At 51.5% G+C, this 24,408-nt stretch overlaps 1 protein-coding gene across 5 annotated transcripts in view; it reads left to right on the plus strand.

Annotated features, from left to right (window-relative positions):
* PAX7 (paired box 7) overlaps positions 1–23,877 on the plus strand; it is a 201,194-nt gene extending 177,317 nt beyond the window's left edge. For all 5 annotated transcript variants that reach the window (XM_064171983.1, XM_064171987.1, XM_064171986.1 and 2 more), the window contains 2 exons: positions 13,921–14,167; positions 23,329–23,877. In XM_064171983.1, the coding sequence (XP_064028053.1) occupies positions 13,921–14,167; positions 23,329–23,444 (363 nt within the window). In that variant the 3' untranslated portion in view covers positions 23,445–23,877. The remainder of the gene's footprint in view (positions 1–13,920; positions 14,168–23,328) is intronic.
* Positions 23,878–24,408: the final 531 nt, after the last annotated feature.

Raw genomic sequence — 24,408 nt, forward strand, 5'->3', positions numbered from 1 at the left:
AGGATGGATGGATAAATGGATGGATGGATGGGTGGATGGATGGATGGATAAATGGATGGATGGATGGGTGGATGGATGGATGGGTGGATTGGTGGATTGGTGGATGGGTGGATGGATTGGTGGATGGGTGGATGGGTGGATTGGTAGATGGACAGTTAGATGGATGGATTGGTGGGTGGGTGGGTAGATGGATGTGTGGGTGGATGGATGGATGGATGGATGGATGGATGGATGGACGGATGGATAGATGACTGTGTGGGTGGATGGCTGGATGGCTGGATGGATGAATGTGTGGATGGATGAATGTGTGGGTGGATGGATGGGTGGGTGGATGAATGTGTGGGTGGGTGGATGGATGGGTGGATGGATGGATTGGTGGATGGGTGGATGGATGGATGATAAACCCCTGGCAGGATGAGGCAGTGGAGCAGGTTTCTTAATCTTCAACCCACAACAAAATAGAACTAGAGAGTTCTCACCTGCTCTTTTCTGCCAGCGTGGTCAGGGCTGTGCTCAAAGTCACCCTTAAGACAATGTGAAGTTCGTTGCCCAAGCTGCAGAATTCAGTTGGAATTGCCATTAGCTGGAAGGGTCTGAAATGAACCAGGATCAGCTATTTCCTAGGGTGCATGAAGTGGGAAGCACTGTCAGGATCCTTTGGCCTGAGTGTAAAGATCACCTTTGATGGGTGACCTTACTGGATTGGTTTGGCAGATTGGGATAAACCTCAGCTGGGTCTGGTGCTTTAGAGGAATGCTCAACATCAGATGCTTGGCTTTGTGAGTGCAGTGTTAGTGATTGCTGCAGAAGTCATTTTAGTCCTACCTAGGGGCACTTTTGCATGTATTTATCCTCCTTTCAAGTGAAGATCTTTGGGGGAACTCTCATTTATCTCCTCCCAACTCTTTCTTCATCTTTCAGTGGTCCTGCAGTCTCACCTCTTCATTTTGTTTCTATTTAATGTGTGTGTAGAATAATTGACTCTTCCCACCAAGTGGAAATGAATCCAGAGAGATCTAAAAGCATCAATGTCCCAGAGACAAGGGAAAGGTTAGCTGAGCAGGCTGCAAACTGGAGATTAAGCTGGGTCCCCACCAAACTTGGAGGACAGAGCTACCCAAAACAGAAGCTGACTCAAGCCCACATGGCAGTGACCAAGCCCTCATGGAGGAACTCAGAGGGAATCAAATAGAGTCAGAGAACCACAGAATTGGCAGGGCTGGAAGGGACCTCAAGGCTCATCCAGCTCCAATCCCCTTCCCAAGAGCAGGGACACCTCAAACTAGATCAGGCTGCTCAGTGACACATCCAGCCTGGCCTTAAAGATCTCCAGGGATGGAGCTTCCACCACCTCCCATAGGTCCATGTCAGTAAATCCATAAGATCCAGCACATTTCCCAGCATATCCATCAGCTCCTTGCCAGGCTTTTTCCCATTCCCTAGAAATGGTGTGAATGCTAACAGCACAGAAGCTGGAACAAGGAGAGATGTCAGCCTACATCCACAGGGAGTTTCCAAGTGCCTTTAGCCTGGTGTAGCATCAAATATTCCAGCCCACCTCATTTCCAGCCTTTCCCAAGCCATAGAGTGGCCTGGGCTGGAAGTGACCTCAAAGTTCTTCCACTCCAACCCCCCAGCCATGGGCAGGGACCTCTCTCCACTACATTTGCTTGCTCAGGGCCTCATCTAAGCTGGGCTTGAGCACCTCCAGAGAGGAGGCATCCACAACCACTCTGAGCAACCTACTCCAGAGTCTCCTCACCCTCATACTGAAGAACTTCTTCCTCAGATCCAGTCTAAACCTACTCCTTCTCAGCCTAAAACCATTCCCCCTTGTCCTGTCTCTAGACACCCTCTTATAAACTCCTTTCCAACTTACCTGCAGGATCCCTTCAGGTGTTAGAAGGCAGCTCTAAGGTCCTCCTGGAGTGTCCCCTTCTCTTCTCCAGGCTGAACACCCTCAGCCTGTCCTCACAGCAGCGGTGCTCCAGCTCTTGGATCATCCCTGTGCCTGCCAGCTGGACTCACTCCAACAGTTCCATGTCCTTCTTCTGCTGGGGACACCAGAACTGGACACAGAGGAGATTGATTTCCTACCCATTGCTAAGGAAGCAGTACCACACCTCAGCAACACTACCACTGCCAGGAAACCTTCCTCTGCATTTCCCCATGTCAGTTTCTTCCTGCTATCCCATTTGCATTCCTTTGGGAGCAGCCAGCAGCTTCTCTGGAGCTAACACCCTTCAGCTAGTTGCAGATCTTGCCTTGATTCACAACTCAGCCAGGCTCAGCAGTTTCTAAATGCAGCATTTTCTCCTAAGGCAGCCTTTGGATTTGGATGCTTTGTGCTGTGTCAAATCGAGTGGCCAGAAATGGAGACCCCCCTCCCACCCCAGCAGAATCAGAGGTCACTCTGGAAAATGCTGTCTGCAGGTTTGCTGCTTTCCCAAGGCTTTGTTTGCTTGGGTTGGTCTCACAACCCCTCAGTGTCTTCCTGGTGAAGGGGCAGTGAAGCATCACTGAGTGGACATGACAGAATCACACAATCACAGAGAGATTCAGCTTGACAAAGCCCCTCAGGATCACCAAGTCCAACTCAGAACCCTACTCTACAAGGTGCAGCCTAAACCATATCCCCCGAGCACCACATCCATACAACCTTTAAACACCCTCAGGGTTGGTGACTCCACCACCTCCCCAGGCAGCTCTTTCCAATGCCTGTTCACTCTTGCTGGGAAAAATCCTTTCCTGATGTCCAGTCTAACCCTACCCAGTCACAGTTTGGGGCTATTCCCTCTTGTTCTGTCACTCTCTACCTGTGAGAAGAGATCAGATCATGGAATAGTAGAATTGCTTGGGTTGGAAAGACCTCCAAGCTCTTCAAGTCCAACCATTGACCCAACACCACCATAGCCTTTAAACCATGTCCCAGAGTGCCATGTCCACACATTGCTTCAACATCTAGAATCACAGAATCACAGAACCATAGAACCAGTCAGGGCTGGAAGGGACCACAAGGAGCAGCCAGTGCCAACCTCCCTGCCATGCCCAGGGACACCCTACCCTAGAGCAGGCTGCACACAGCCTCAGCCAGCCTGGCCTCAAACACCTCCAGCCATGGGACCTCAACCCCCTCCCTGGGCAACCCATTCCAGCCTCTCACCACTCTCATGCTCAACAGCTTCCTCCTCACCTCCAGCCTCACTCTCCCCACCTCCACCTTTGCTCCATTCCCCTCAGTCCTGGCACTCCCTGACAGCCTCAAGAGTCCCTCCCCAGCTTTTTTGTATCCCCCTTCAGATGCTGTCAGGCCATAAGAAGGTCACCTGGGAGCCTTCTCATCCAGGTGTGGAGACTCCACCATCTCCCTGGGCAGCCTGTTCCAATGCTTGACCACTCTTTCAGTACAGAAACTGTCCTGATCTCCAGTCTAAACCTCTTCTGGCACCATTTAAGGCCATTTCCTCTCATCCAGGGCCTGATGTCTCTATTGAGTGGGTGGCTGTAGAAACACTGAGGATGTAAAGCCTGTCCAGCATGACCTGGGCTGTCCTGGTATTCCCCATAGAGCTTCTGTCCACAAAGCCTGGTGAGGTGCAGCAGCCACATCTGCTGGGGTGAGATTTGGTCATGCAATTTGGAAGGCTCCCAGACCTTAGAGCAGCCTTGCAGACCCTGAAGGGGGGCTCCAAGAAATGAGAGGAGGGACATTTTACAAGGGCTTGGAGTGATAGGATGAAAGGGAATGGATTGAAGCTTGAGGAGGGAAGATTGAGACTGGAGATGAGGAAGAAACTCTTTAGAGTGAGGGCGAGGAGACACTGGCACAGGTTGCCCAGGGAGGTTGTGGAGCACAGAAGCACCCAATGTGATCTTTGATCACATTGGGTGCTTCTGTGCTCCACAACCTCCCTGGAAGTGTTGAAGGCCAGGTTGGATGAAGCCCTTGAACAACCTGGTGCAGTGGAAAGTGTCCCTGCCCAGGAGGGTTACAACTTTAAGGTCCCTTCCAACCCAAACCGCTTAGCGAATCCATGGAACTTCCCCTCCCCGACGCCCCTCACACCCTTCCCTATCTCAACACTATCTCTCCCTATCACTTGTCTGTCCCTCCTGCTCATCCAACACACTCCAACTGTCACTCCCTCCAGCCCTGGACCAAAAAATCTGAGGGGCTGATGGCAGAGATTGCAGGTCCCTAATTGCAGTTCCCTTCCCAAAGCCGCGCTGGTTTATCATAAAGGGTGCACATTTCCCCTGCTGTAGTTTCCATGGCCAGAGGCCCTCAGGGCCAGCTCAGAAATGGAGGGAATTAATTACATTTTTTTTAACTCCCCTTCTTTTAAAGTATGGCAGAGAGTGGTGAAACCTCCCCGGGTGGGGAGGAGGAGGTTGGGTTGGAACAGAGAGAGAGGGGGAGCCGCAGAGATGGAGGGTGAGGAAGGAGGCAGCAGCAGGAGGTGAAAGGGAGGGGATTGACTCTTTCATCCAGGATGGTCTTTGTGCATTAACCTTGGTCTCCCCCCTGCCCACCCCAGCACATCAAGACCTCAACCTCCTCTCAGCTCCATGACAAATGACCTCTGGAAAGGGGAGAAATGAGGCTGAAGGCTCCTGGTGCTGTGGCTGTTATTGACTTAGCCCCCGAGTGCAAGCCCACGCCAAGCCTGTGACTGATTTGGGACAGCAGCAAGGGGAAAGGAGATGGGGAAAAGGGAGAGGGACAAGCGATGGGAGGGAGGGGAAAGGGAAGGTTGTCAATCAGCCCTGATGGACAGGCAGCAGATTTCCCTCCAGATAAAGCCTTACAGATGTGGAGTGGGTATTGATTTTGAGTTAGTGATGATAATGCACCAAGAAGTAATAAATTAGAAGAAAGCAAGGTCAAGAAGAAAAGGACTTTGCATTCTTGAAGGAAGGGATCTCTTCAGCTGCCCCAGACTTTGCCAAGTTCAAAAGTTGCCTGGGAAATGAGTTTATTGCAGCTGGAAGAAGGAAGCAGAAAACTTGGGGCTGCAGAGGCTGGAGGGCTTAGGTAGGGTTAGCAGTGCTGGGTGGCTGCATGGTGGGGAGGGAATAGAAGCCTCCAGTTCACTCTTGTTATTCCTAACACCTTCATGTCCTGGGATGGAGAAGATCAGAGGCTGTCCTCTGCTAAACAACAGAGTTAAACCAAGATAAAGACGTCCTCTGATAGGCTTTGTGCCACCAAAGCCTTGGTGGAGCTCAGCCTCACTTTGCTCTCAGCATGCCTGGCAAAGGCAAGATGCTCCCCATGGAGGAGGTAACATCAGTGTTACCCAAGAGGGAAAGGAGATCTTTGGGGCTCTTGGCTCATTGGAGCCCCACAGCCTTTCTCAGCAGTCACTGACCTCATTGCCCTCTGAAGTGCCCTCAAAGCAGGTTGCAGCCAGGGGGGGATCAGATTCTTCTCACATGCAACAAGTGGCAGGACAAGGGGAAACGACCTCAAGTTGTGCCAAGGGAGGTCAGTGTTACCCAAGAGGGAAAGGAGATCTTTGGGGCTCTTGGCTCATTGGAGCCCCACAGCCTTTCTCAGCAGTCATTGACCTCATTGCCCTCTGAAATGCCCTCAAAGCAAGTTGGAGCCAGGGGGGGAGTTGGTCTTTTGTCACATGAGACAAGTGACAGGACAAGAGATGGCCTCAAGTTGTGCCAAGGGAGGTTCAAAGTTGGATATTAGGAACTATTCTCAGGCACTGGCACAGGCTGCCCAGGGAGGTGGTGGAGTCCTCATCCCAGGAGGGCTTTAAAAGCTGTGTGGATGTGGTGCTGAAGGTTGTGGTTTAGTGGCAGTGGTTTAGCAGCAGTGGTGGGATTGGGAGCTCCAGGTGAGTGGTTGGACCTAATGAGCTCAAAGGTGTCTTCCAGCCTCAACACCTCTGTGATTCTGTGATCTGCAGCACTTACCCACTCTGCATGGGAGCATCCAGCTGGGAAGTGCAAATCACAGCCACCTTCCAGCATCTCCCCTCTCCAACCCCTGTACAGTTATGAAGGGCCACTGGGTTAATCAGAGAGCTGCAGCAGCTCTGCTGTGAGCACAGCCTGAAAGAGTTGGGGCTGTGCAGGCTGGAGCAGAGGAGGCTCCCAGGGGACCTTCTTGTGGCCTGCCAGGACCTGAAGGGGACCTCAAAAAAGCTGGGGAGGGACTTTTGAGGCTGTGAGGGAGTGGCAGGAGTGGGGGGAATGGAGGAAAGCTGGAGGTGGGGAGAGTGAGGCTGGAGGTGAGGAGGAAGTTGTTGAGCAGGAGAGTGGTGAGAGGCTGGAATGGGTTGCCCAGGGAGGGGGTTGAGGCCCCATGGCTGGAGGTGTTTGAGGCCAGGCTGGCTGAGGCTGTGTGCAGCCTGCTCTAGGGTAGGGTGTCCCTGGCCATGGCAGGGGGGTTGGGGCTGGCTGCTCCTTGTGCTCCCTTCCAACCCTGACTGATTGTGTGATTCTGTGTCTCCACCCTGGCACTGCCATGATGCAGTACTGGTGTCCTTACGTTGCACCAGGGATTTCCAGAGGGAAATTCAGCCCATCTCTTCCAGAAAAGGCTGTCAGGATGGGATGAATTGTCCTTCAGAAGTTGTCAGTCTCTCTGTAGAGAGCTTCCAGAGGACTAGCAGAGAGCAGAAACTGAACTTCACATGGCTAAGGTTAGTTGAGTCCTACCTGAAGTGACTTGAACAAGCCCTTGCAGGGCTGGGATTAGAAATGAGTCCTGATTCTGACTGATTTAAGCCAGCTACTGTCTTTAGGAGGGATCTGTGGAAGGGTCTTCTCTGCTCTCAGCTGCTGTGAGTGTGAATCTGGGTCTCATTTACCAGAGCTGCTTTACATCCCCTTTTCCTTTTTGAAGGGGCCTTAGAGGAAGTGTTAATAAGACTTCTGCTTGCTTTAAGAGCCTTTTATTCTTCTTGGAGTAATATAAAGCAGCTGAGTCTTTTGGGGGGAGATGGCCAGGAGGGAGAGCACTGGAAAACCCTTCTGGTCTGTGAGTGGTTCCAGTTGTCCTTCATTTTCTAGCACAGGATTCCTTTTTGAATGTGCAGGGCAGCACTGCCAGACCTGGACAGCTCAGGAATCATAGAATGGTTTGGCTTGGAAGGGACCTCAAAGCTCAACCAGTTCTAACCTCAAAGCTCAGCCAGTTCCAAACCCCTGCCATAGGCAGAGACACCTCTCACTAGAACAGGTCTAACAAGGTCTCATCCAGCCTGGTCCTGAACACCTGCAGGGAGGTTGTGGAGCACAGAAGCACCCAATGTGATTGGGTGCTTCTGTGCTCCACAACCTCCCTGGGCAACCTGTGCCAGTGTCTCACCACCCTCACTCTGTGCTTCACAACCTCCCTGGGCAACCTGTGCCAGTGTCTCACCACCCTCACTGTAAAGAACCCTTTCCTCACATCCACTTTCAATCTCCCCTCTGCCACTTCAAACCCATTCCTCCTCCTCTTCCTCTCATTACAAGACCTTGTCAGTAGTCCCTCCCCAGCCTTCCTGTAGCCCCCTTCAGATCCTGGAAGAGGAGAAACAGAATCATAAAATACATTGGGTTGGAAGAGACCTTTAAAGGTCATCTTTGCAGTGCTACAGGCTTGGGGACAGTGTGGCTGGAGAGCTGGCTGGAAGAAATGCATCTGGGGGTGGTAATAGGCAGGAGCTGAATAGGGGCCAGCAGTGTGCCCAGGCAGCTGAATAGGAGCCAGCAGTGTGCCCAGGCAGCTGAGTAGGAGCCAGCAGTGTGCCCAGGCAGCTGAGTAGGAGCCAGCAGTGTGCCCAGGCAGCTGAGTAGGAGCCAGCAGTGTGCCCAGGCAGCTGAGTAGGAGCCAGCAGTGTGCCCAGGCAGCTGAATAGGAGCCAGCAGTGTGCCCAGGCAGCTGAGTAGGAGCCAGCAGTGTGCCAAGGTAGCTGAGTAGGAGCCAGCAGTGTGCCCAGGTGGCCAAGAAGGCAAATTTCATCCTGGCTTGGATTAAAAGTGCTGTGGCCAGCAGGATTAGGGGGAGGATTGTTGCCTTGGACTCTGCTCTGGTGAGGCCACACCTGGAGTGTTGTGTTGAGTTTTGGGCACCACAATACAAGAGAGCTGTGGAGGTGCTGGAGCAGGTCCAGAGGAGGGCAGGGAAGCTGGGGAAGGGTCTGGAGAGTAAATCTGATGAGGAGTGACTGAGGGAGCTGGGGATGGGTGGTGTGAAACAGAGGAGGCTGAGGGGAAACCTCATTGCTGTGTACAGCTACCTGAAGGGACACTGTGCAGAGGCTGCTGCTGGGCTCTGCTCACAGGTCACTGGAGGCAGAACAAGGGGGAATGGCCTCAAGCTGAGGCTGGGGAGGTTTAGATTGGACATTAGGAAAAAGTTTTTCATGGAGAGAGTGGTCAGGGACTGGAATGAGCTGCCCAGGGAGAATGAGCTGCCCAGGGAGGTGGTGGAGTCCCCCAGCCTGGCTGTGTTTCAGGGTGGTTTGGATGTGGTGCTTGGGGCTATGGTTTAAGGTGACTCTTGTAGAGCAGGGTTCTGGGTTGGACTCAGTGCTCCTGAGGGGCTTTGCCAGCCTGGATGTTTGTGTGAGTCTGTGATCTTGTCCAACCCCCTTGCAGTCAGCAGGGACACCCCCAACCAAATCAAGTTGCTCAGGACCCCTTAAGTTTGACCTCAAATGTTGGCAGGGATGGAGCCTCAAACACAGCCCTGGGCAGCCTCTTCCCGTGTCTCACCACTCTCATTGTGCAGAACTTTCTCCTGCTGTCCAACCTGAACCTGCCCTGCTCCAGTTTCAAACCATTTCCCCTCATCCTCTCACCCCATGGCCTCAGCAACTGTCCCTCCCCAGCCTTCATGTAGGTGCCCTTCAGATACTGAAGAGCCCAACTTGCAGCTGCCCACCCTGGAGCTTCCCAAAAGCAACTCCTAACTCCTCTGTCTGTCTTTCGGTGCATGCCTGTAGGATGTTTATTGTTTTAAGCATCTGATTCTGCTTGTGAATGAAATCCAATCATGTCTCATGGCTGCTGTGTGTGTGATGTCCTGGATACCCATCAGGGCAGAGAGGTGCAGGGTCTAACACCTCCAGCTAAGGCAGTGCCAAAGCTCCGAGGTCTGCCCGCAGCCAGCCGGGATCCAGGGGCGTTCGGAGGGGATTCAGAGCTGAGCCAGATCAAAGTTCATGACCTGGCTTTAGTGGAAGGTTACAAATAACTTTGCAGCTGGAAAACCTCCCTCCAGGCTTCACTCCCATGATTTCCCTGCTGCATAAGCCTTTGAGGCAGAGAGGTTTACGTTACATGCACACAGAGGAGCATGACAGCCCCATTCTCGTTTTAATCCACTCTGTCTTGCATATTGAAATGCAATTTCCTCCCCTCTTCCCCCCTGCCTTTCAGTCTTTGGGCTGTCATGGGGCAGGGAGTTGCATGGACACATTTTACACAGCCTTCTGGCTAAACAACTTCATCTAGGTAGCTCCAGGCTTAAGAGCTGGGATTAAGAAGCTGCGCCCAGAGGGTCTGGAGAGCTGGGGTGGGGGGGGGGGAGAGTTGAGGCTCTGTCTGAAGCTCTGTCTGCAGCTCTGCCTGCCCTGTGGTGTAGAGACAGCTAAGCCAGTTTGAACTCCTCAGAGAGTCACAGAGCCATGGAACTGTTGGGTTGCAAGAGATCTTGGAGATCATCACACCCAGCCACTCGCCTGCAGCTCCCAATCCAAACCCTGAGCCACTGCCACTAAACCACAACCCTCAGCACCACATCCATGCAGCTTTTAAAGCCCTCCTGGGATGAGGACTCCACCACCTCCCTGGGCAGCCTGTGCCAGTGCCTGAGAATACTTCCTAATATCCAACCTTGAACCTCCCTTGGCACAACTTGAGGCCATTTCTTGTCCTGTCACTTGTCTCATGTGACAAAAGACCAACCCCTCCCTGGCTCCAACCTGCTTTGAGGGCATTTCAGAGGGCAATGAGGTCAATGACTGCTGAGAAAGGCTGTGGGGCTCCAATGAGCCAAGAGCCCCAAAGATCTCCTTTCCCTCTTGGGTAACACTGACCTCCCTTGGCACAACTTGAGGTCCTGCCACTTGTTGCATGTGAGAAGAATCTGATCCCCACCTGGCTCCAAACATCTTTTCAGGAGGAATAGTTTGGGGGGACAATTGTTTTAGGGACCAGTAGCAAACTGTAAGCTCAGTGCTGGCTGAAAACCCTGAAGGAGAAGAGTGCAAACCAATGTCCCTTCCTTGGAGGTGTTGAAGGCCAGGTTGGATGAGACTCTGAGCAACCTGGGCAAGTGGGAGGTGTCCCTGTCCATGGCAGGGGGTTGGAACTGGCTGACCTTTAAGGTTCCTTCCAAGCCAAACCACTCTGTGACTGTTACTGAAGCCTGGCTGAGCTCTCTGCTGCTGCCACTGCACTGCTTGGCCAGAGCTTGTTCCAGTCTCCTTCCTGCATCCCTGCTCTGCCTTGCTCAGGCTTAGATTGATTTTCCAGGCTTTTCATCTAACCCTCTCCCCATCACCTCCCCATCCATAGGACTCCAGCCACCTCTGCTCCCAAATTCACCTCCCAGATAAATGCCTGGGAAGGATCTCAGGCTGGCTGAGTCGGGAGGTGGGATTGCATCTTTGCAGGACTCCTGAGTCCTTTCCAGGGTGGGGAGGAGAAGCTTTAGAAAGCAAAGGCCAGCCCATAGCTGCCCATCCAGCCTGAGCCTCCCTCCTCCAGCAGGAAGGTGAAGGAGGAGGGGATGGGGAAGGTGTCTGGCTGAGCAGGAAGGGGAGATGCTGCTCTATACAGCCCCTTCTTGCCTCCTTCCAGAGAGTGTAGCCTCTGCACAATAGCTCCCCAGGCCTCTGCTGAGGGATAAAGGGCTCATTTTACCACTTGCCAGGCTCCAAATATTTCCAATTTGCCACTTTAATTGATGTCAATAAGGTTATGCTAAATTCAGAGGATTTTCAGCTGCTCAGCATCTCGGCACTGGCCTGGACACCCCCACAGGTGACCGAATTGTCCCCTCTCTCCCTCCCTTCCCTTTGCCTTTCCCCAACACAAATCCAGCCAGGCAGGCCTGCAGCAGCCACCAGATCAACCCAGAGGCATCAGCAGATCCTTTCCTTCCCTTGCCACTTCTCCAAACCCTTTCCACTCTTCCCTTGCCAGCCGCCTCCCCGAGGGCTGCTCGCAGAAGGCAATGGCATTAAACCCCTGGAAGGATCAGGGTGGGGGCTGTGTGTGAAGGGCTGCAGGCAGCAGCTTACCCCAAAGTCCCCCACAGGAACCAATTTGGCTTCTTCTTTTTTGTTTTGTTTTTCCCCTTCTGCAAAAAGCAAAAAAAAGAAAAGGAGAAGGACAAATAAAGTTCATCTGTTTCAGGTCCTGAAGCAGGAAAATGGTTGGTGTGCAAATTTAATTACATTTTCAACCCAAGCACTACCCTGGAATGAGCCCAGCCAGGATCTGGGCTCCTTTAACATTTGAAGGGGGAGAGAACTTTGACATTTCACTCCCTAAAGCTGAATCTGCATCAAAGCCAGAAAGGGTTTGCAGCTGTTTTGGTTAAGGACCTTCCCCCCAAACCAAGCTCCACTCGGATCTGCAAGGAAAGGAGCTGTCCTCAGCATCGTCTGTAGAGAATCAGTGCTTCTGCTCCCTGGCTTACTCAATCTTTTAACTGTTTGGCTTGGAAGAGACCTTTAAAGGTCATGAATTCCAACCCTGAACCCAGCACTGCCAGCTCACCACTAAACCACATCCCTCAGCATCACATCTCCACGGCTTTCAAATCCCTCCAGGGATGGGGACTCCACCACTGCTCTGAGCAGTCTGTTCCAGGGCTCAACAACCCTTTTGGGGAAGAAATTGTTCCCTCATATCCTGACTAAACCTTCCCTGGTCAACTTGAGGGCATCCTCTTGTTCCTTGGGAGAAAAAAGCACCTGGCTTCCCAGCTCACTGTGTGCCTCCTCTCCATGAGAATCATAGAAACAGGCAGGGCTGGAAGGGAGCACAAGGAGCAGGCAGTGCCAACCCCCCTGCCATGCCCAGGGACACCCTACCCTAGAGCAGGCTGCACACAGCCTCAGCCAGCCTGGCCTCAAACACCTCCAGCCATGGGGCCTCAACCCCCTCCCTGGGCAACCCATTCCAGCCTCTCACCACTCTCCTGGTCAACAACTTCCTCCTCACCTCCAGCCTCACTCTCCCCACCTCCAGCTTCACTCCATTCCCCCCACTCCTGCCACTCCCTCACAGCCTCAAAAGTCCCTCCCCAGCTTTTCTGTAGCCCCCTTCAGATGCTGGAAGGCCACAAGAAGGTCCCCTGGGAGCCTCCTCTGCTCCAGCCTGCACAGCCCCAACTCTTTCAGTCTGTGCTCACAGCAGAGCTGCTGCAGCCCTCTCAGCATCCTCCTGGCCCTGCTCTGGACACTCTCCAGCATCTCCACAGCCCTCTTGTCCCAGGGGCTCCAGAACTGGATGCAGGACTCCAGGTGGGCTCTCAGCAGTGCAGAGCAGAGCAGAGCAGAGGGACAGAATCCCCTCCCTGGCCCTGCTGGCCACACTGCTGCTGCTGCAGCCCAGGCTCTGCTTGGCTTTCTGGGCTGCAGGTGCACACTGCTGGCTCCTGCTGAGCTTCTCCTCCAGCAGGACCCCCAAGTCCCTCTCCGCAGGGCTGCTCTCCAGCCTGGCACTGCCCAGCCTGCATTTGTGTTTGGCCTCCACCCAGCTGCAGGACCTTGCCCTTGGTCTTGTTGAAGCTCCTGAGGTTGGCTTGTGCCCACCTCTGCAGCCTGCCCAGCTCCCTCTGCATGGATCCTGCCCTCCAGTTGAGGGCTGTGTGCAGGAAGGGAAGAGCTGCCAGTTCATGGCAGTGTGCATCAAGCAGGTTTGTCTCAGGTTTATTCCATTCTCCAGTGTTCATTCTGGACAGCACAGCAAACACTCTTGCCAGGCCAGCAAAGAAAGACCAAGGCTTGAGAGTGCTGTGAAGGAACCTCTCAATTATCCTTACTGAGGGCTTTCCAATCACAGAACTTTAGAAGTTGGAAGGGACCTCCAGAGATCACTGAGTCCAACCTCCCTGCCAAGGCAGCATCACCCAGGGCAGGTCACACAGGAATGCATCCAGGTGGGTTTGGAAAGCCTGCAGAGAAGGAGACTCCACAGCCTCTCTAGGCAGCCTGCTCCAGGGCTCTGTCAGCCTCACTGTAAAGAAGTTTCTCCTCATGTTGAGCTGAAACCTTCTGTGCTCCAGTTTGTAGCTGTTGCTCCTTGGCTTACTGCTGATGACCACCCAAAAGAGCTTAGCCCCAGGCACTTGACACCCACCCCTCAGATATTGACAAACATTGATCAGATCTCCTCTCAGCCTTCTCTTCTCAAGCCTTAACAGCCCCAAGGCTCTCAGCCTCTCTTCACAGGGGAGATGCTCAAGTCCCCACACCATCCTTGTGGCTCTCCACTGGACTCTATCCAGCAGGTCTCTGTCTCTCCTGATCTGGGGAGCCCAAAACTGGACACAGTCTTCCAGGTGTGGTCTCAGCAGGGCAGAGTAGAGGGAGAGAAGAACCTCTCTAACCCTGCTGGCCACACTTTTGCTGATACACCCAGGATGCCATTGGCTCTCCTGGCCACATTGCTGTCCCATGCAGAACTTCCTGTCCACCAGGACTCCAAGGTCTTTCTCCATACAGCTGCTTTCCAGCTTCAGACAGAGAGGACCCAACTGTGGGGCCTGTCTGTGGTTATCTGATGGAAGCAGATCCTCATTCTCCAGCCTGGCCAAGCCTGTGTTGATGTTGTTCATTGTACTGGGAGAGCACCACCATGTGTCAGACTGTTTCTCCCTGCTGTGCATGAAGACACCTGCACATGGAGCCTTTCCCCTCCAGACACTGACCTGTTGTCCCCTTGCCTCTCCAGGTGATGAGCATCCTGAGCAACCCCAGCGGGGTTCCTCCACAACCCCAGGCTGACTTCTCCATCTCCCCCCTTCATGGTGGCTTGGACACCACCAACTCCATCTCTGCCAGCTGCAGCCAGCGGAGCGACTCCATCAAGTCTGTGGACAGCCTCCCGACTTCCCAGTCCTACTGTCCTCCCACCTACAGCACCACCAGTTACAGTGTGGACCCAGTGGCTGGCTACCAGTATGGGCAGTATGGACAAAGTAAGTGCCCTCCTTCTGTTCCCCCTGCAGAGGGAAGAGGAGAAGAGTCATAGAATCGAGTCAGGGCTGGAAAGGACCACAAGGAGCAGCCAGTTCCAAACCCCCTGCCATGCCCAGGGACACCTCACACTAGAGCAGGCTGCCCACAGCCTCAGCCAGCCTGCCCTGGAACATTTCCAGGGATGAGGCTTCCACCACCTCCCTGGGCAACCCATTCCAGGCTCTCACCACCCTCATGCTGAAGAACTTCTTCCTAACAGCCAGTCTGAGCCTCCCCATTTCCAGCTTTGTTCCCTTCCCCCCAGTCCTACCTGACATCCTACAAAGTCCCTCCCCAGCTTCTTTGTAGCCCCCTTCAGATCCTGGCAGGCCACAATAAGGTCACCTCAGAGCCTTTTCCTCTCCAACTGCTCATCCTCATGACCCTTCTCTGGACAGTTTCCAGCACCTCCACATCCCTCTTGTCCCAGGGGCTCCAGAACTGGATGCAGTACTCCAGGTGGGATCTCAGCAGTGCAGAGCAGAGGGGCAGGATTGCTTCCCTTGCCCTCTACCCACACTGCTCTTGCTGCAGCCCAGGCTCTGGTTGGCTCTCTGGGCTGCAAGAGGACACTAACAACTCATACTGAGCTTCTCATCCACCAGCACCCCCAAGTCCTCCCCCCAAGAGAGAAAGAGATTGTAAGAAGCTATGGAAATGGTGTTGAGATTCCCATGGAAATCTGTCCACCTGGAGAGGCAAAGGGAATCTGCTCCCCAGACAGATGGAGGTTGCTCCACACACCCTTGCAGGCCAGTTCAAAAGTCTCAACTGGAATAAGTTTGGGTAAAACATTTCTGTTAGAAAAAGACATCTTCCAGACCTCTCTCCTTCCTCCTCTCCAATTCCTGCTTCTCCAAAAGCCCCACAAGATGCTGACCCTGCTCAGCCAAAGGAAAGCTGGGATTGCAGTGCTTCCCCTTAGGATGAAGAGGAGAACTCTAGGAGTGGCTTCCTCCTCAGCTCCCCAGCCTTGAGCTGGGTCCAAGCTCAGAGATGTTGATGGGTTGAATTAGACAACCTTTAGAGGTCCCTTCCAGCCTAATGCATTCTGTGATGACTAAAACCATTGAGCCAGTGCCTGTCAACAGGGCTGTGGTTCTGTGAGCCTGCAATTGTGATGCTGAAAAAGTGGTCAGGCATTGGAGCAGGCTGCCCAGGAAGGTGTTGGAGTCACCATCCCTGGAGGTGTTGAAGAGGTGTGTAGATGTGGTGCTTCAGGATACAGCTTAGCAATCATGGCAGTTGGGTTATGGTTGGGACTCAGTGATCTTGAAGGCCTTTTCCAATGATTCACAGAGTCACTCAGGTTGGAAAAGCTCCTCAGGGTCACCAAGTCCAACCCAGAACCCTACTCTACAAGGTGCAGCCTAAACCATATCCCCCAAACACCACATCCAAATGACTCCACCACCTCCCTGGGCAGCTCATTCCAGTCCCTGATCACTCTTGCTGGGAAAAAATGTTTCCTAACACCCAGTCTAACCCTACCCAGTTGCAGCTTGAGGTCATTCCCTCTTGTTCTGTCACTAATTACCTGTGAGAAGAGCCCAGCACCAAGCTCTCCACAACCTCCTGTCAGGTAGCTGTAGACAGCCATGAAGGCTCCACTCAGCCTCCTCTGTTTCACACTACCCATCCCCAGCTCCTTCAGTTGCTCCTTGTCAGATTTATTTCCTAGGCCTTTCCCCAGCTTCTTTGCTCTCCTCTGCTCTGGCTCCAGCACCTCCACACCCCTCTTGTAACAAGGTGCCCAAAACAACACAAAATTTATTCTCCAGGCCCTTCCCCAGCTTCCTTAGAAACACAGAATCAAGCAGGTTGGAAGAGAGCTCCAAGCTCACCCAGCACAACCTAGCACCCAGCCCTGCCCAACCAACCAGACCATGGCACTCAGTGCCCCAGCCAGCCTTGGCTGCAACACCTCCAGCCACACAGACTCCACCACCTCCCTGGGCAGCCCATTCCAATGCCAATCACTCTCTCTGCCAAGAACCTCCTAACTTTGCCCTCCTCTGCACTGGCTCCAGCACCTCCACATCTCTCTTGCAATGAAGTGCCCAAAACTGAACACAGTCCTCAAGGTGTGGCCTTACCAGAGCAGATTCAGAGAGACAATCACCTCCTTGATCCTGCTGGCCACAGCATTTCTAATGCCAGCCAGGATGCCACTGGCTTTCTTTGCCACCTGGGCACACTGCTCACTTATCGATTACAACCCCCCAGGTCCCTTTCAGCTGGGCAGCTTTCCAACCACCCTTCCCTAAGCCTTTCTGTGAACCCAAAAGCTCATTCCTGAAGAGCAGAGGGACCCTGGGAGGTCATTCTGCCCCTGGACTCTGCACTGGTTAGACCACACCTTGAGTACTGTGTTCAGTTCTGGGCCCCCCAGTTTAGGAGGGACATTGAGATGCTTGAGCGTGTCCAGAGAAGGGCAACGAGGCTGGGGAGAGGCCTTGAGCACAGCCCTACGAGGAGAGGCTGAGGGAGCTGGGATTGGTTAGCCTGGAGAAGAGGAGGCTCAGGGCAGACCTTATTGCTGTCTACAACTACCTGAGGGGAGGTTGTGGCCAGGAGGAGGTTGCTCTCTTCTCTCAGGTGGCCAGCACCAGAACGAGAGGACACAGCCTCAGGCTGTGCCAGGGGAGATTTAGGCTGGAGGTGAGGAGAAAGTTCTTCCCTGAGAGAGTCATTGGACACTGGAATGGGCTGCCCGGGGAGGTGGTGGAGTCGCCGTCCCTGGAGCTGTTCAAGGCAGGACTGGACGTGGCACTTGGTGCCATGGTCTGGCCTTGAGCTCTGTGGTGAAGGGTTGGACTTGATGATCTGTGAGGTCTCTTCCAACCCCGATGATACTGTGATACTGTGATCTGTTTCTCCTCCAGAGTGGTTGGGTCACCAGCCCAGCAGCGAGGCTGGCAGAGGGCTCACCTGCTGGTGTTAAACTAATCACCACTGCGCTGGTGTGAGCGAGCGATCCGCGCGGGGTTAAAGGTGCATCCTCTTCCTCCCTGGGCGCTCCTGCTTGCCCATAGCTTGTCCTCAGTGACCTTTCCTTCCATTTGGCTGGGGCTTTTTTTTTTTCATTCCCCCTTTCCCTCCCAGCCCTTTAATGTCTTTAACTTCTCCAGCTAAATGAGAACCGGCTGTGGCGGCAGACGGGATCAATAGCAGCTTCCCCCCTCCCCTCACCCCTCCTTCTTTTGTTTTTCGGGGGGTTTGATCTGTGACCCTTTGACCTTCCCCTCGCTTCTGGATGTGAGGCTGGACACACGTGCTATTGATAAAAATCTTAAACAAATTCCAATACCATGTATTTCCAATAAAGATTCCCTTGGGCAAGACGTTAGTCACACCCCGGTGTGTAAAAAGGGGAGAGCAGGAGGACAAGCTCTGTTTGGTGGGAGAGAGGGAGCCCAGAGGAGGAGAAGGGGAGAGAAAGAAAGGTTTGTCTTGGTTTGCTGCAGGAATTTTTGTCACTTGGGCTGCTGGAAAACTCACACAGCTCCTATTGATGTTTTGTTTGCCACCCCCTTCCCTTTCTTGGTTTCTGTCTCACAGCATCCTCATCTTCGAGATATAGAATTAAGGAGGTTGGGAAGGACCTCTAGGATCATCAAGTCCAACCTAGCATCTAACATCTAATTAACTAACCCCTGGCACTAAGTGCCTCATCCAGCCTCCTTGTAAACACCACCAGGGGTGGTGACTCCACCACTTCCCTGGGCAGCCCATTCCACAGGGCTATCACTCCTTCCGTGAAGAATTTCTTCCTAACATCCAGCCTGAACCTGCCCTGGCACAGCTTGAGACTGTGCCATAGAGTCCTAGAGTCCTAGAATCATAGAGCCATGGAATGAGAAAATCATAGAAGCATAGAAGCATAGAATCACAGAATAACAGAATCATAGAATCTTAGAATCCTAGAACCATAGAATCCTAGAACCATAGAATCCTAGAACCACAGAATCTTAGAACCACAGAATCATAGAACCACAGAATCTTAGAACCACAGAATCATAGAACCACAGAATCCTAGAACCTTAGAACCACAGAATCATAGAACCACAGAATCCTAGAACCTTAGAATCACAGAATCATAGAACCACAGAATCATAGAACCATAGAGTCCTAGAACCATAGAATCTTAGAACCATAGACACTTAGAATCCTAGAACCATAGAAACTTAGAATCCTAGAACCATAGAAACTTAGAATCATAGAACCATAGAATCCTAGAATCATAGAATCCTAGATCCATAGAATCCTAGATCCACAGAATCCTAGAACCATAGAATCCTAGATCCACAGAATCCTAGAACCATAGAATACTAGATCCATAGAATCCTAGATCCATAGAATCCTAGAACCATAGAATACTAGATCCATAGAATCCTAGAGCCACAGACTCATAGAACCATAGAATCCTAGATCCATAGAATCCTAGATCCATAGAATCCTGGAACCATAGAATCCTAGATCCATAGAATCCTAGAGCCACAGACTCATAGAACCATAGAATCCTAGATCCATAGAATCCTAGATCCATAGAATCATAGAGCCACAGACTCATAGATCCATAGAATCCTGGAACCATAGAATCCTAGATCCATAGAATCCTGGAATCATAGAATCCTAGAACCATAGACTCATAGAACCATAGAATCCTAGATCCATAGAATCCTAGAGCCACAGACTCATAGAACCATAGAATCCTAGATCCATAGAATCCTAGATCCATAGAATCCTAGATCCATAGACTCATAGAACCATAGAATCCTGGAACCATAGAATCCTAGATCCATAGAATCCTGGAATCATAGAATCCTAGAACCATAGAATCCTAGAACCACAGCACCTTAGAATCATAGAGTCACAGAATCATAGAACCATAGAATCAAGCAGGTTGGAAGAGAGCTCCAAGCTCATCCAGTCTAATCTAGCACCCAGCCCTGGCCAATCAACCAGACACCCATTTAATTTCCAAGCCCAGTGTAGAGCCTGCAGGATGCAGTTTGGAACTGGAATGTTTTTCTGCTCATTGTCTTAGGATCACAGATTGCATTGGGCTGGAAGGGACCCTCAAAGGTCATCTTGCCCAACCCCCCCCCAGCAGTCAGCGAGCAGGGACACCTCAAACAAGATCAGCCTGCCCAAGGCCACATTGAATCTGGTCTTGAAGGTCCCCAGGGACAGGGCTTCAACCACATCCTTGGTCAAAGTGTTTAAGGCCAGGCTGGATGAAGCTGTGGCCAGGCTGATCTAGGGTAGGGTGTCCCTGGGCATGGCAGAGGGGTTGGAACTGGCTGATCCTTGTGATCTCCTCCAACCCTGACTGATTCTATGACTCTGATTCTATGTCTGTATCTCCAGCTCTGCACAGGCATCACAACTCCACTTTCCCTGCGAATCTCTCTTATAATTGAGCTCCATTTATCATCATCTCTGCACGAGGAAACAGTCTTCATTGGTAATTAGTCCTGTTAGAGCAATCACTTACATCAAGCTGACCTTGATAGAACAACATTTTTCCTTGTCTTTCTCACTTCATGCTGTATTTAGCAGATCCTTCTAATTCCTCCTGCTTGCTGATTCTTCACTCCTTCTTCTCTGATGCTGAAATGCCACTCAGTCTGAGGTGACCTCCACAAGACCAATGAGTCAGGTCAAATCAGATAGGATCATAGAGTCATTTCAGCTGGGAAAAAAGAAGTCTTTTAAGATCATCACCACTATCAGGTGTTAGAACAAGAGGAAATAGCCTGAAATTGCACCAGGGAAGGTTTAGGTTGAAGATTAAGGATGATTTCTTTGGCTGCAAGAGTGGTCAGGGATTGGAACAGGCTGCTCAGGGAGGTGGTGGAGTCTCTGTTCATGAAGGTGTTCAAGAAACCTGTGGCCTTGGCACTCTGGGTCATGGTTTAATGACCATGGTGGTGGTCATAGGTTGATGTTTGTATTTACTGAAACCTGTGTCCATGGCACTTTGGGTCATGGTTTAATGACCATGGTGGTGGTCATAGGTTGATGCTTTTATGGCCATGGCACTTTGAGCCATGGTTTAATGACCATGGTGGTGGTCATAGGTTGATGTTTGTATTTACTGAAACCTGTGTCCATGGCACTTTGGGTCATGGTTTAATGACCATGGTGGTGGTCATAGGTTGATGCTTTTATGGCCATGGCACTTTGAGCCATGGTTTAATGACCATGGTGGTGGTCATAGGTTGATGCTTTTATGGCCATGGCACTTTGAGCCACGGTTTAATGACCATGGTGGTGGTCATAGGTTGATGCTTTTATGGCCATGGCACTTTGGACCATGGTTTAATGACCATGGTGGTGGTCATAGGTTGATGCTTTTATGGCCATGGCACTTTGGGCTATGGTTTAATGACCATGGTGGTGGTCATAGGTTGATGCTTTTATGGCCATGGCACTTTGGACCATGGTTTAATGACCATGGTGGTGGTCATAGGTTGATGCTTTCATGGCCATGGCACTTTGGGCCATGGTTTAATGACCATGGTAGTGGTCATAGGTTGATACTTTCATGGCCATGGCTCTTTGGAGAGGAGACTGAGAGGTGACCTCAGCAATGGTTTAAATAGGTAATATTTGAGTGCCAGAAGGCTGGGGCCAGGCTCTGCTGGGTGATGCCCAGGGACAGTACAAGGTGGAAGCTGAGCCATAGGAAGCTTCATTTAAACATGAGGAGGATTTTTTTTCCCTGTGAGGGTGCCAGAGCCCTGGCACAGGCTGCCCAGGGGGGTTGTGGAGTCTCCCTCTCTGCAGACATTCAAACTCCCCCCTGGATGTGCTCCTGTGTGACCTGCTCTGGGTGCTCCTGCTCTGGCTGGGGGGTTGGACTGGCTGAGCTTCAGAGGTCCCACTCTGTGATTGTGCAAAGCCATGCTCCTCATCAGGCCTTGCTTCAGCCCCAGATAACTCCCCTAGTGCCAAGCCTGCTGGCTTGCAGCACCGCAGCCTGTGCTGTCCCAGCCGGTGAGGAGCACTGGTGCCAGATTAATGTGGTCCTCCTGGTTCCCAGAGGCCAGAGCTGTGTTAATGATGCTGGTGATGGAACGCAGAAGCGTGACAGGAATCCTAATAGATGTGACAAGTCTAATAAGAGTTTGAGTCTGGAAGGGACCTCCTCTGGGGCAGGCAGCTGACAAGACGTTGATGGCTGAAATTTGTTTACTCATTGGCACCGATTGTACATCTCCTGCCAGCTCCTTATTAATCTAATTTGAGCCATTAAAGCCAGCGAAAGGGAGAGACTTTGACTGAAGCTCAGCTAATGAGCAATGTCACCATCCTGCCCCAGGCCTCTTCCCCCTCAGACCATAGGGCAGTCAGGCAAGCTGGGGTAGAGGTTTTCCCATCACCTCAGGAGTTATGGCTGTGTTACTTACCCAGATGGAGAGAAGCAAAGTGGTTTCCCTTAGGAAGGGTGGATGAAAGCAGGCAGTAGAGCTTGTAGATATGAGTCAGCATGCATGGAGTCAGAGAGTTAGAGAAATAGAGTCAGGGGGTCATAGAGTCAGAGAAACAGAGTCAGGGAGTCAGAGAGAGAAACAGTCAGGGAGTCATAGTCAGAGAGTCAGAGAAACAGAGTTAGGGAGTTAGAGAAACAGTCAGAGAAAGAGAGTCAGAGAAGCACAGAGTCAGAGAGTCAGAGAAACAGTCCAAGAGTCATAGTCATAGAGTCAGAGAAATAGAGTCAGGGGGTCATAGCGTCAGGGAGTCAGAGAAACAGAGTCAGGGAGTTGGAGAAACAGAGTCAGAGAAGCACAGAGTCAGAGAAACAGTCCAAGAGTCATAGTCACAGAGTCAGAGAAATAGAGTTCAGGAGTCAGGGAAACACAGAGTCAGAGAGTCAGAGAAACACAGAGTCAGACAGTCATAGTCATAGTCAGAGAAACAGTCAGGGAGTCAGAGAGACAGAGTCAGAGAAGCACAGAGTCAGAGAGTCATAGAGAGTCAGAGAAACAGAGTCAGAGATGCACAGTCAAAGAGTCTGAGAAACAGTCAGAGTCAGAGAAACAGAGTCTAGGAGTCAGAAATGCACAGAGTCAGAGTCATATAAACAGTTAGGGAGTCAGAGAAACACAGAGGCAGAGAGTCACAGTCAGAGAAACAGGCAGAGTTGTAGTCACAGAAAGAGAGTCAGAAAGTCAGGGAAGCAGAGAGTCAGAGACTTGTAGTCAGAGTCAGAGAAACAGTCACAGAATCATAGAGTTGTAGAAACAAAGTCAGAGAGTCATAGAGGCATAGAGTAAGTCATAGAAACATAGAGTCATAGAATCATGGGGCCCTGGAGTCACAGAAACATAGACACAGAGCCACAGAGTCCTAGAAACATCAATTCATAGCCATGGAGCCATAGAATCATTCAGTCATAGAACTGCAGAACTATAGAATGGTTTTGATGGGAAGAGATCTTTAAACTCATCAGAGTTAGGGTCCTAGGAACACAGATCCATAGAATCATAGAGCCCTGGATTCATAGAAACACAGAGTGGCAGAGTCATAGAAACATCAAATCATGGTCTTAGAGCCGTAGAATCATTCAGTCATAGAACTGCAGAGTCACAGAATGATTTTGATAGGAGGAGACCTTTAAACTCCTCATGTCCAACCACTAACCCATCCCTACCAGGGCTGTGCTCTCTACCAGCAGCTAAGCCTGGACCTGGGGAGCTTCCACTGAAATCTCTGCCATCATTTCCATCAGCAGCACTGAGCACAGCAGGTTGGCTTTGGCACCATAAGAGGATACGAGGAGGTGAGGCTGGAAGGTTTATCCCACCAGCTTTCTGCTGAGGCTTTCCTTCAGGCAGCTCCTCTGGAAACACCATTTTCTGTGGCAGAGGGAGGATTTTAGCTCGTGTCAGTAGGTGGATGGAGACCTACTTAGGTGTTTCTGGTAGGACCATCGTCGTTGCTAGGAGACAGGACCCCTCGTGTCTATGGCATCCATGGCATTGGGGCCCTCTCTGTACATCATTGTGTGGGGTCTGTGGCTGCACAGCCTTTGGTGCTGAAAGCCTCATTTGCACCAACTGCTGACCCTGGGCTGTATTCTCACTCTCCTCTCTTCTCTCCTCCTCTTCAGCCGCTGTTGATTATCTGGCCAAGAACGTGAGTCTGTCCACACAGCGCAGGATGAAGCTGGGAGAACATTCAGCTGTCCTGGGCCTCCTACCAGTAGAGACAGGCCAAGCTTACTGAAGAGTCTCAACTGTGCCAACAACCTGCTCCAGCAACTCAGCATCACTGGAGAAAGCACCACCAGCCTTCCAGGGATCTACCTGCACCCACACCCTACTCCTTCCCAATTCCCTTCCGCCTCGCACCGACTCGAGCTGCGAAGGAGAGGGGAAAGAGCAGGGGGGCTCTGTCCAGCTCTTTCCAGAGGCAAAGCTGCCCTCTGTGACCTGCCTCCTCCTGTGGCCAGAGATGATGGCTTGGGTGCATTTATTAATGCCCCACCCCCGAGTTCATGCCCTCCCTCTGACCTTCCTGGCCATGGCATTTTGCCCACTCTTAAGGACTTTCCATCGATGTAGGTAGTTGGCATAGTCAAAGCCAAATTGATTTTGCTTTTCCTTTCCCTTGAAAACAAAAAAAGAAGAAGAAGGAAAAAAAAAAAGAGAAATGCTTCATTTTGGTTTTTTTTTCCCTTTTTTTCCTTTCCATTGCTGTAAATTTGGTGAATGTTGTATAGGAAGGAAGGAACTAAGCTGATGGTTTTAAAGAGCTGATCGATGATTTCTTCGGGACCACGGAAGACTTCGATGGACCAAAACAGAACTGGTGTCAAAAATAACAAACCAACCAACCACAAAACCCAATGAAAGAAACCCACAAAAGACAAAAAAAAATATAAAAAAGAACAAAACAAAAAAAAAAGAACAAAAACAGCAACAACAACAAAAAAAAAAAAGAACAAAAATATATATTAAAGAGACAGCAAATTTCCCCCACCCTCCCCCACCCCAACTCTACCCTTCTCTTCTCACTGATGGCTTCCCAAAGCAGGCCCAAAGCTGGCCAGATTGCTGCTAAGCAGGGGCAGGATGTTAAATCCATCCAGCCTGGGACCTTTGGAAAGTGTAAATGTAAACTGCTGCACCAGGAGAGGACTGGAGAGGATGGGCACAGGCGTGAGCAGCATTTACTTTGTCCTCATAGG

This window comes from Pogoniulus pusillus, chromosome 36 (genome assembly GCF_015220805.1).
Source record: "Pogoniulus pusillus isolate bPogPus1 chromosome 36, bPogPus1.pri, whole genome shotgun sequence".
Lineage (NCBI taxonomy): Eukaryota > Metazoa > Chordata > Aves > Piciformes > Lybiidae > Pogoniulus > Pogoniulus pusillus.